Here is an 11,865-nt window from a genome sequence, read left to right as displayed (position 1 = left end):
ATTGGGACATCTCTTACAAGAACTTATGTATAACTGACTGGCTATAGGCTGGTGTGAGCCAATAACTAGACTAGTATGTGACAAATAAGAGAACAGCAAGGTCTGTATTTCCATAATCTGCCCCTTTTTTCTCGTCTTCCTCTTGGCCTTGATTCTCCTTTCTTACTTCTACACAGTGACCATGAGGGTGGCAACGTAAGTGCCCATACCAGCCACTTGGTGGGCAGTGCCCTTTCGGATCCCTACTTGTCCTTTGCAGCAGCCATGAATGGGCTGGCAGGGCCCCTCCATGGGCTGGCAAATCAGGTAAGACTTCTTTTTCTTTTCCTGCTCCATGTTTTTCTTACTCCCATGCTTTGTTTCTGAACTTGGTGTTCTCGAGAATCCTGGCATATGCATTGACACTCTTTTATTCCCCAAACCTTACCCGTAGGAAGTGCTTGTTTGGCTGACACAGCTACAGAAGGAAGTTGGCAAAGATGTGTCAGATGAGAAATTACGAGACTACATCTGGAACACACTAAACTCAGGACGGGTAAGCAGAGATGCGTAGCAACTAGGGAAGAAGGCAAGACCCAAGTTCTGCAATTTGGAAGAATTAGGGGAAAAAAGAATGAGAGCGGTCCCTAAATTAGAGAAGGAGATATTTTTTTTCCCTCCATTGTCTACCCGGAAGAATTTAGAAAGACAAGAATTTCTACCTGAAAATACAACTGGCTTTTTTCCCTTCACTCTTTGCAGGTTGTCCCAGGCTATGGCCATGCAGTACTAAGGAAGACTGATCCACGATATACCTGTCAGAGAGAGTTTGCTCTGAAACACCTGCCTCATGACCCCATGTTTAAGCTGGTTGCTCAGCTTTACAAAATTGTGCCCAATGTCCTCCTAGAGCAGGGCAAGGCCAAGAATCCTTGGCCCAATGTAGATGCTCACAGTGGGGTGCTGCTCCAGGTAAGTCCTCCCTTCCCTGCTTTCCCTCTAGTTTGTACCAAACCCTACTGTTCTCTGCCATGCACAGAATCAACCCACTAGTCAGAGCAGGACTCTTATGCCTCCTTCCTTACTCTTTTGATAAAGTTGCCTATGGTCGGGGGAGGCGCGGGCAGGAGGAAGAGGGTGCTCTCTTTTCCGAATCCCAATTGCTATACTTTTCCCAGTGTCATTTCTATTTAAGACCGACTGGATTAAGGTTTCTATCACCCTGAACTTGTACATGCTACTACCTCTGGGCCTTTAACAAAACTTTTTTCTCTTTTACCTTATAGTACTACGGCATGACGGAGATGAATTACTACACAGTGCTGTTTGGGGTGTCGCGGGCACTGGGTGTACTAGCACAGCTCATCTGGAGCCGAGCCCTAGGCTTCCCTCTAGAGAGGCCCAAGTCCATGAGTACAGATGGTCTGATGAAGTTTGTGGACTCTAAGTCAGGGTAAAACTGGAGACTGGGGGGAAACTAACTACCAGAAAGTAAGGGAGCTTAAAAAATGTACACTTTTGTTTTGTTTCAGGGGCTTTTAAAGACTTAAGATTAAACTGTATCTGAGGCACTGATAATAAGTTTGAGGTTAAAATATAAATTAAGACTTTAAAAGATGAAAAGTGACCCTTCTTCCCTAACCAGCACCTTTCCCCTGCCTGGTATCAACTGCCCATCAACTGAGGATGACCAGGACTAATGCATGTGGTATGGGTTAGGTTTGGCCCCCCTGCCATCTCTAGAGTAAGAATCTGGCTCCTCTTTCCCTGGGTCAAAGCTGCTTGCAGAGAATCTTCAGTTACTTCAGAGCTTTTGGTTCTACTCTGCCCAGCCCTCAATGGGCCAGCAAACCAGGACTCTGCCCCTTCTATTTCCATAGGAATCATGTTGGATTGTCGGCTGTACTGAGCCCCATTGCCCTCTCCCATGCACACAGGCACTTCCTAGCAAGACCTACTGGTTAGCTGGACATGCTTTGGCATTTTTTTATGCTATCAGGTGACCAAAAAGGCCATGGCATTTGTTGTGACTGGCACCTAGTGTTTTTTATTTCTCTTTAAATTATCCCATGAAAATTAAGATCTGGGAGTGTTCTCTTCCCTCCTACTTTAATACTCACCTCCTTCCAGATTTTCCATACCTGCTGCACCTCAAGCTGAGGATGCACTGGACCTTCCCCTTTTGGTCCCTAGTAGAGACCTCTTTCAGCAGGTTGTATATAACCACTATCTGATCTGTGGTCTTTCCCAGTCATTTGGCTTTATCAGTGCTTAATATGAACTCATCTTTTTACTTCCTCAGAATACAAGCCACTACCCCCTGACTTCCCCCCACCCCTTTATTTTAATGTGCTGTGGGCCATAGAATAAGGGACTTAGGAATGACCAGCATGATATCTTCATGGTCTGGTCTCAGGGTTACTAGCACCTCATTCTGAGCAGGGAAATGATGTAAGATTGGAAATGATCTCCTTTGAATATCAGGTCCTGGGGCTGAGGGCATTAAAAATAGTAGGCCTCTTCATCCCCGGCCACGGGAAAATATCCCTTTATTTATCAAGGTCCTTTTGCCCTCCCCTTCCCCAGGAGCTCTCAGTACAGTTTTTGTTTTAGAAGCCCCATTTGCACAGGTTTTCAGTAACTCAGAATGCTCTACTGCCTTTTCTTTGAGAAAGGATTGAAATACACTCCTGCTGTGCCCCCTTCCTCCCTTGCAACTCCTGCCTGTGTTTGTGTGGATCCCTAATCCCCAAAACCACACTATTGAGATGGACACACTGTAAACCCCTGGGTAACTGTCAAGTCATGATGCAGACTTCAGGTTCTTCTGTATAAAATGCAAAATAAATGTTTTTATTAACAATGTTTAAGCCTGCTATTAAATAAAGCCTGGAAAAATGAGATAAAGAATCCAGCTAAAGATTCTGGACTTAGTGGGTTATAAGTTATCCTGTGCATCCTTTATCTTTAGGCTGGTTGGCATTCATTTACCCTAATCAGAAGACAGGATCCCTGTGAGATTTCCAAAGGGAAACCTCTCCTCAAGGTTATAAGTCCTTGCTCTTTAGTCCCCCATCCTTCTTAATTTTGTTGAAAGATAGAATGCTCAAGGATGATAGCTGAGACCTCACAACTGCTTATGTGAGTAATCCAGGGAAACTGGTCCAGCCCACTGGTGAAAGGAAGAAACTAAACCAAGGACAAATAGGGGAGGACTCTGAGTCCAGACCTGAGCCACTAGGGGGCTCCGGTGCTCTGGAACACCTGTTCTTTGCAGCCTCCCTTAAGGAGGCCCCCAAAATAAGAGGTGGTCCTGAGGGCATCACTTATATGGGAGGTCTGAGACCAGATTATTCTGTCCTGAGACTCCTGCTGCAACTGACCTTCTGAAAAAGTCTATAAATAGGCAAGGGAGTGGGTACTAGGTCCTGGCTTGTAGAATGTGCTACTATAGTTAGCCAGGGACACTATGTCCAAGAGGCCTTCTTGCACCTTCACTCCCCTAGGGAAGGAAGCCATGACTTTCTTCTACTCTGCTATATCTACATTATTCCCCCAAGAAACAATATAAAATAGCCAAATTCACACTGTCACAATTAATTTATTGAAATTTTATAAAAACTCAAGCCAAGTAGAAGAATAAGGTACAGCTCAAGAGTACAACTCTGGTGTTTTCTCCTTGCCCTGTGGCACTGATGGTAAGAAAGCCCCTTGCTCTCCACCAACCAGGCAGCATGGAAATAGTCTTAAAGTGAAGTCATATGGATTTCAAGCTTGGGCCAGATCTCAGACATCTCAAGCAGGCAAAAGTTATTGACTACCCAGTACCTCTGAGTTAGGGGGAAAAGCTCAGTTTATTCCTTAGAAAATTTGCTTTAATCCTTAGAAAAGTTGCTGTCTTCCCCTGGTCAGACACCAAGGCACCTTGACAGGGCCCAGAGACAACCACACAGTCCTGATTATAATTCAGTGTGAGAAGGCTGCAGGCATCAGGCATGTGGGGCTCTCAGGATGAGCCTGACCCTTTCCTAGGCATGTCTCCTTTCCACACCCCTGCCTTTCCTTTCCCCCAGCATTTCCAGCCAGCTTAGAGCCCAATTTCTGGGGAATTGAGAGGGAGAACAGCATCATAAACATAGACTCTTCTCTCAGACTGGGAGCAGGAGCCAAATGAAATAAATAAGAGAATTGGGTGGGGAGGGAGAGTAGAGGGGAGGCTAGGGAATACTCCCTTGCCTCAAGCCTGGTGCACCTCATGGAACATCAGTTCACGGGGGATGGCTGTTTCTGGACCAAACTTGGTGGCTGCCCGGCGCTCGAAGGCAGCAACATTCTGTTTGACAACCTCATCAAAAAACATGGTGGCCAGCTTGGAGTGCAGCAGAGAACGAAATTCAAAGGAAATCTGGGAACGGGTAAGAGACAGTCAGAAACTCTTCAAGACCGTGTTGGATAGTCCCTGGCCAAATGAAAGGATACTGTTGAGTGTCTTTTCTTCCCCTCCCCCTCCAGTTCTTTAGATTCCCCTCAAAAGCCCTAATTTAGGACTGAGCAGAGTACAAGTTTGGTATAAGCTGAGACCTGTGGAAAGTGTCATTGACTTGGGAAATGCTAAGTATTAGCTGTGCTTAAAGAATAACTGTCACAGTACCTCAGCTCTGCCCCAACACCCAGTTGTAGCCCTGTGTTACACAGCCTCCTGACTCACCGAAAAGTCCACAGTGCAAGTTCGGGGGTAGGCAGGAATACCAGGGCTGAATCGCCAAATGGTCTCTAAGTGGTTGAAGAGCTTGCCATCAGTGCAAACAGCCTAGAATAGGACAGTCAGGTAGTTAAAAATATTACAGTGAAATAAAACCTGTACTAGGTATAGGAGGCTATAAGAAGGAACTGAAAGCCATTTTCATTTCCTTCTAATATTTTATTTGGGAAGTATTTGACACATGGAGATAAAATCATTACAAGGAAGGCCAAAGTAACCTGTAAGATGCTAGAGAACACAAAAAAAAACTGATCCATCCCTCCCGGATAGGCCTCACCTTGACCATGTGAGGTTTGACCATGGAAACAGCAGAGGTATAACGTTCCACGACAGGTGGAAAGCCAACCTCCAACTGGGCCTTCAGGTGACCTTTGCGGCTGGATACCACCAAAGACTTCTTACACCAGGGCACAAATTCTCGATACTCCTGGACATTGGACACCACCTCATACATCTCCTGCATTGAATACCTAGGGGAAGGAATCACAGAGGCCAAGGGACTGCCAGCTGGGTCAGGTTCCTCCTTGCCCTAGGTACCCTCCCCCCAATACCTTTGCCCCCTAACCATGTTCCTCCAGGAACTAGAGATCCCAAATAAGCCTGGATGAATGAGTTCCCAAAAGCAAACGTGCAAAATTCCATGATGTTAATGTTACCTTATGTTCTGCAGTTTACAGAATGCTTTTGGCTTTACTATCTATTTTGATCCTAAGAGGGACCATCTAGAGAGATTGAACTGGTGATCACACAAGGACTCAGATCCCAGCTCTAAAAATTTCTAACAATGTAAAATTGTTAGCTAAATTACCTGTGCCTCCATTTTTTTCATGTGTAAATCAGAGGTAATAATAGTACCTGATTCATAGGTTTGTTGAGAGGGTCAAATGAGGAAATATATGTAAAATACCTAAGCAGCCTAACTGTGAACAGTAGCAGGCGCTCAATAAGTGTTACAATACTGCTCAGAATACATAAAAAAGCAGGTCAGCGGAGAAATAATATGCTGTTGTCTAATTATACTGTCCAACTCTTGTCACATTTCACTTAACCAAGCACAGCAACCAAGAAGAAGGGAGAAATTAAGGTTGCAAGGCTGACGGGGCAGGATAAAGTATCAGTAATATAGCTGGGGAGAGGGATGGCCAGGGGTGAATCTTGCCCACTATTGCTACTCTTACAATCTAGCCTGGACATAGTTATTTGTTTGGAGGGGAAGGGAATGTGGAGGACAGGGGAGGATGCTCACCCCATGATCCTACGCTCAGAGTAAGCCTTTCGCTTGTTGGTGAAGGGGGCGGCAAAGCCCATGAAGGAACGGCTTGAGGGTAAGCCAGCCTCAGCCGCCAAGACCTTTGCAGCCCGAGGCAAGAGGAGGCTGCAGGACATCAGAAATCTAAGGCCGAAAGGAAAGGAGAGACAACGTCACCATTCTTTGTGTTCCTCAGCCATTCCCAGGTGAAGGGGAAGACGGGCGCATCCCAGAGGAAGGTCGTCCAGACAAGCTTTGCCCCAGCACCTGCTGCGGCCCGCCAGGCTCCCGGGCCAGGCAGTCACGAGTGCGAAAGGTCGAGGGCGGCTGAGGACAGTGCCGGGGGAGGAGATGGGGAAAAAGCGGAGAGCGTGCGAAGCGCCCGTTGCCTTTGATTGGGGGCTACGCTACTGCTGAACGCTAGGACTCAGGAGCATCACAGTCCCCGGGGCTTCTCCAAGCCCGTCGCTGCCAGGGCGCCTGTGAGGGGCAAGAAGAGCTTGGGTCCCCACCCCAGGGACTTGTCCTCGCGAATAACTTGCAAACGCATTCCGCAAACCTCTACATTAGACCGCAGGGTGCGACCGCTGCCGCCCCCAACCGCGCCTGCATCCCCAGGATTGCAACCCTCCACGGGGGAACTTTAGGGTCCTGGGCGACCCCTTGTCCTCGGGCGCCGTCGCCCGCGCCTCCCTCTCACCTCATTGGTCGCGGCGGTCGCGGCGGTCGCGGAGGGCGGAGTGGGAGGCCGCAGCCGCGCTGGGCCGCCGCGCGCGTCCCGGCCGGGAGCCGCCGCGCGCCCGCCGAGGCCATGCGCGCGACCCTCCCTGGCCCTCTGGGCTCGGGTTCCCGCTGCGCCCTCCTCACTCCAGAGGAAAAGCGGGAGACGGGCAGCCGGGCGGGGTCAGGGCCCCCGGGCGCAGCGGCGGCGCGGGGCTGCGGCTCCTCTCGCCCTACTCCCGCCCGGCAGCAGGGTAGGCTAGAACTGAAGCCGCGACCGCTGCTCCCGGAGCTCCAAGTACCCCCACGTCACGCCGTTGCCATGGCTCGGGACGGGGAGAGGGAGAAAGAAGGGGACCACGCGGCCTGTCGGGAGATGTAGTTTCACACCTGTGGCGAGAAAGGGCGCTGCTGTGTGTTTGAGAAGCTGCAGACGTGGACCGGTGGAGCAAGGTCACCAGGCAAACTACTGTACTTGGCGAGTCTGTGGTCACGGACCTGATGCATAAGCACAGAGGGGACTTTGAGGGTGTATCAACAGCATCTGTCTGCTGATCATTTTTTTTTTTTTTTTGAGTTTTCATTAAAAAAAAATTTTTTTTTCTTGCTGAGGAAGATTTGCCCTGAGCTAACATACGCTGCCAATCTTCCTCTTTTTGTATGTGAGGCACCACCACGGCATAACGACTGACAGATAAGTGGTATAGGTGGGAGCCCAGGAGCCAGGCCCCAGCCCTGAAGCAAAGTGGTGCACGAGCTTAACGACTAGGCAACTCTGCCCATCTTGCCTCTCTCAGAGCCTTTATCATATTCTCCTTTGTTTATAGTGGTTAGAAGTTCTATTCATCTTTGTGGCCTCCATGGTGCCTACTGCTGTGCTTTACTTACATCTCTGTGAAAGGAAATTAGCTTTCCAACCTCTGGGCTAAGACTTTGCACAGTTTTCTCTTTTAATATTTCTAGAAAGAAGTTGGGGTGGGAAGAACCAGACATACTTCTAGGGAAGGGAACCATCTTTGAAATAGTGTGCACTTGACGAAGGGTGAGACCTCCTGGGCAGGAAGCCAGGCAATGCAATGTCACTATACTGCTTTCCATCATGATAAAAGGAGAAAAAAATCACTCTCTACAAAAGTGGAGAGAAGAAAAGAAAAAAAAAGAGAAAGGAGAGAGGAATCAACAATTAGGGAGAGACTGGACCTAGGTAGGTACAAGAGCCATTGAAATTCTCCCACTACGGAGTAGAGGAAGGGCATTTGAAGAATGGTGGTGCCTGCTGTTGCATTTAAAGATGTTTATGCCATTGCAGTGCCAGCCCCTCCTCTACTTTCTTTCTAAGTCTGTAGTCAAGCTGTCCACATTCAGGAAAGCTTTGTGTAGGGTGGTGTGGGTGAGGGTGGGGGATAAAATAATTAAAGACTGGGTTGCTTTTTTTTTAAAGATTGGCACCTGAGCTAACAACTGTTGCCAATCTTCCTTTTTTTTTTTCTACTTTATCTCCCCAAACCACCCCTATACATAGTTATATATCTTAGTTGTGGGTCCTTCTAGTTGTGGCAGTGGGATGCTGCCTCAGCGTGGCCTCAGGAGCAGTGCAATGTCCGCGCCCAGGATCCGAACCAGCGAAACCCTGGGCCACCACAGCGGAGCGCGCAAACTTAACCACTCAGCTACGGAGCCGGCCCCTGTGTTGCCTTTTAATAGGTGTGAAAGAGAGACATCTTGCCCAGAAACAGGGGCCTGGAAACAAATATAAATCTTCCAACTCCCCCTTAAGATTGCCATTCATTTTGAGACTTCCACTGGATACGGATTGATTTAAAGTTTGAGCCCATTTTATCTGGACTTCAAGGAGTAGGAGCCTTCCCTTGAAATCTGACTTACATCTAACATTTGGTAAAGAAGGCATTTTCATCCTTATTTTATATTCATATTTTATATACAAGAAGCCCCAAGTTGGGGAACGATCTCCCTTCTTTTTCTCTCCTAACATTTCTCCTTTTTCCCTCAGCACCTGCACCCCCACCCCCAGGATACAGTATCTCCTTCCAGTTCAAAGATGATAATCTGGAGCCACTCTCAGATGGGCATGTGACCTTGAGGGACAGGTTCACTCTTCCCAACTCCATTCTCCTGTCCAGCCTCACTCCCTCTGACTAAGGGCTTACACATGTGAGACAGCTGCTTAGCGTGAGGAGTAAGGATCTGGCTGGATAAAAGACAGAAATTAACTGGGATACATGGTTGAACTGTGACCTCATTAACACTGTGCCTTAACCGAGTTAACTACTGCAGAATTCCCAAGGTACAATAGACCTGCCAAGCCAATTTGCTTGTTGTCCCCCTACTAATTAGATTAGCTAATTACCGCCATTTAAACTTTCCCTAGCTCATTCCCTGTATTTGAAACAACCAATTTCCTGCCATTTCCCTGTCATTCTACATCAATAACTGCCTTCAAGTATTGACTCAAAACTCACCTCCTCCAGGAAGACTGTCTTGACTGAACCCATCCTTCAAGATTACTCTGAACACATAATGTCATGTAAAGTAGCGTGTATCCTATATTCTTTACTTGTTTCATGTGCATATATATATATATGTATGCTCTTCTATTAAGTTATAAGCTCTACAAAAATAGACACCATTACTTATAAGTTTCTACCTCCAAACCAGGTCTTCAATCAACATTTGTTAGAAGAATGAAAACTGAGGCTTGGGGCCGGCCCCATGGCTGAGTGGCTAAGTTTGCGCACTCTGCTTCTGCGGCCCAGGGATTCACTGGTTTGAATCCTGGAAGCAGACATGGCACTGCTCGTCAAGCCATGCTGAGGTGGCATCCCACATGCTGCAACTGGAAGGACCCACAACTGAAAATACACAATTATGTACCAGGGGGGTTTCGAGAAAAAGGAAAAATAAAACCTTAAAAAAAAAAAGAAAACTGAGGCTTTTTTTTTTTGAGGAAGATTAGCCCTGAGCTCACATCTGTGCCCAACTTCCTCTACTTTATATGTGGGACACCTGCCACAGCATGGCTTGACAAGCAGTGTATAGGTCCACACCCAGGATCGAAACCGGGGAACCCTGGGCAGCTGAAGCGGAATGTGCCAACTTAACTGCTGCACCACCAGGCCAGCTCCAAAACTGAGGCTTAAAGACAGACAGACATGTGCCCAGAGTTACCCAGATATGAATTCAGCAGTTGAATCCAGAAGGACTGTCTGCATAAGAGGACTTTGCCACCACTTCCGGCCTTCTCCTCCCTGACTCTGTGCATCTCCCTGAGCCCTGGAAGTATCTGTGTTACCTATATCATATCCTCTTTTTCCCTACTGGGAAATCCTCTTTCTGTGCTCTGAATAATATTAAAAATAACTTTTCTAGCCCTTCCTCCTCTTCCAGCCGCCCAGAGAACCCGGTTGGCAACCTCCCATGTTCACCTCCACTCCCACGCCAGAACCAGGCACGTGACCCCAGCTCAACCCCTGACTCCAATTCCTCAGGTTACCAAGAGCTATTTCGGGCAATGGAGGCCACATAGTCCCCTCCTCCCCATCCTCTGGGTCATATCCTAGCTTAGCCCTTCCTGGAAGGTCCATCATATCCAATAGGCAAATCAACATGTCTGAACACCCACAGCCATCTGATCCCCAGCTACCTTTAGTTTCTACTTCTTCAGCCTCATCTTCATCATCATCATCAAATATTAAGTTCCTGTTCCCATGTGCTGCTCTGCTAGAGCTAGAAAGAATAATTTAATGTCTACCCTTGCCTTCAGAGAGCTCAAAATCCTTTTTACAAAGAAAAAAACCCCAAAACAATGTACAGTCCTGTATTGGAAGACTCTGGTTAACAAGGAAGTTAAAGTCCCTTATGAAATGTTGGACATTTGCATGTCAAAGATGTAAGGTGAAATGAACAACAAAAGTGTGCAATTTAAACCTGACTACGAGTGTGTAAATTAAGCATTACATAAACACAGTGTTAAGGAGACCTCACAAAAGGGAAAGAACCTGTTAACCAGGGAAGACTTCCTGGAAGATGTAAGTCTTAAGTGATATTGTAAATTTTATTTTCAGTGTGGTCAAAATTCAAAAAGTTATTAAACGTATATAGTGACAGGTAAATTTCCCTCTCAATCCTCATTCCCTGTTCCCCAGTTTCTCTCTCCAGGAAAAAGCACTGGTACCAGTGTCTTGTGCATCTTGCCAGTGGGAATCAAGATATTGAAGGCAATGAGGGGCATAGATTGTTGGAGAGCGAGGAAGATCTTTTATATGCCTTCACGGGGGGTGGGGGGGGTCAACACCCTACACTTCTTCCTAAATGTGTTCCCTTCTTAGAACACATATTGAGTTACTGAGGTCTGAACAGGACCCTGAATTACCTTCTAAAAATTGTACCGATTTTTCAATATCCACTTTTCTTCCCTCTTTTCGCCTACCTGGCCTGGGATGACCTCCATCCAGATCTTGCCTGATTGGCTGCTCTCTGGCCTCTTCAATGGAGGAGGGGAAGCACCCTCACCCTTTTCTGGGAAGAAACCGTTGAGCCTTTTAAAGGGTAGCCACCCAACCACCTTAACCAGGCAATGGAGTAATTAGAGAGTGGAAAAACGCCCCTTCTGCTGACCTGGGAGACCTTCTTCAGGTGCCAGCTGTCCTAGCCTCTTTCTGGGGTTTTTCTGCTGCTGGAGAGTCCTTCTTGGGATTTCTCTCTGCAGTTGGAGCACTCCTGCTATTGCCTTTTGACCCAACTCGTGTCACCGCCAGTGGAGATAGGCGCCTTCCCTCCCTCTGGGGCTTTGCCATACGCAGCCCGCAGATCTCCACGCCCCTGCTTCACCCGGTGGGGGATTTGGGGTGTGGAATCGCCGACGGGAGGAGCTGGCTCCGGCGGAGGCACTGTGGGCGGAATGCCATCTGGCCGGCCGTTCGGTCCTCAGGTGGGGAGGCACCGCAGGACCAAGGCCCGAGTGGCCGCTAGGGTCTTGTGGGGCCGCCCCGGGCCGCCCGACTGGAGCCGAGAGCCCGGCGTGGCCGGCCTGGGGACCCGGGCACCAGCGCGCGGCGCGGGCGCCGGGTCTGCTCCGGCGGCCGGGGCGGGGCAGAGGGCGCCGCAGCCCGGGGCCGTCTGCGCGGCGAGCGCCCTG

At 48.3% G+C, this 11,865-nt stretch overlaps 2 protein-coding genes across 11 annotated transcripts in view; one reads left to right on the top strand and one right to left on the bottom strand.

The window, feature by feature from the left end:
- Positions 1 to 2,844, top strand: part of CS (citrate synthase) — a 25,736-nt gene extending 22,892 nt beyond the window's left edge. For all 3 annotated transcript variants that reach the window (XM_070621651.1, XM_008530127.2, XM_070621650.1), the window contains exons 8-11: positions 177 to 306; positions 434 to 535; positions 742 to 951; positions 1,266 to 2,844. In XM_070621651.1, the coding sequence (XP_070477752.1) occupies positions 177 to 306; positions 434 to 535; positions 742 to 951; positions 1,266 to 1,436 (613 nt within the window). In that variant the 3' untranslated portion in view covers positions 1,437 to 2,844. The remainder of the gene's footprint in view (positions 1 to 176; positions 307 to 433; positions 536 to 741; positions 952 to 1,265) is intronic.
- The window catches only part of COQ10A (coenzyme Q10A), a 15,058-nt gene extending 3,194 nt beyond the window's left edge, over positions 1 to 11,864 (bottom strand). Inside the window, exons 1-6 of one of the 8 annotated variants that reach the window (XM_070621653.1) lie at positions 11,346 to 11,864; positions 6,691 to 7,208; positions 5,988 to 6,134; positions 5,019 to 5,211; positions 4,688 to 4,789; positions 3,561 to 4,384 (exon numbers count right to left, since the gene is read on the bottom strand). In XM_070621653.1, the coding sequence (XP_070477754.1) occupies positions 4,217 to 4,384; positions 4,688 to 4,789; positions 5,019 to 5,211; positions 5,988 to 6,134; positions 6,691 to 6,803 (723 nt within the window). In that variant the 5' untranslated portion in view covers positions 6,804 to 7,208; positions 11,346 to 11,864 and the 3' untranslated portion in view covers positions 3,561 to 4,216. Of the gene's footprint in view, positions 1 to 3,560; positions 4,439 to 4,687; positions 4,790 to 5,018; positions 5,242 to 5,987; positions 6,135 to 6,690; positions 7,209 to 11,345 lie in introns of those variants that run through there. The other 7 variants (XM_070621656.1, XM_070621659.1, XM_070621652.1 and 4 more) reach the window with 7 other exon arrangements.
- Between the last annotated feature and the right edge of the window lies 1 nt (position 11,865).

This window comes from Equus przewalskii, chromosome 5, assembly GCF_037783145.1.
Source record: "Equus przewalskii isolate Varuska chromosome 5, EquPr2, whole genome shotgun sequence".
Classification (NCBI taxonomy): Eukaryota; Metazoa; Chordata; class Mammalia; order Perissodactyla; family Equidae; genus Equus; species Equus przewalskii.
This window is presented reverse-complemented; position numbering and strand designations above follow the sequence as displayed.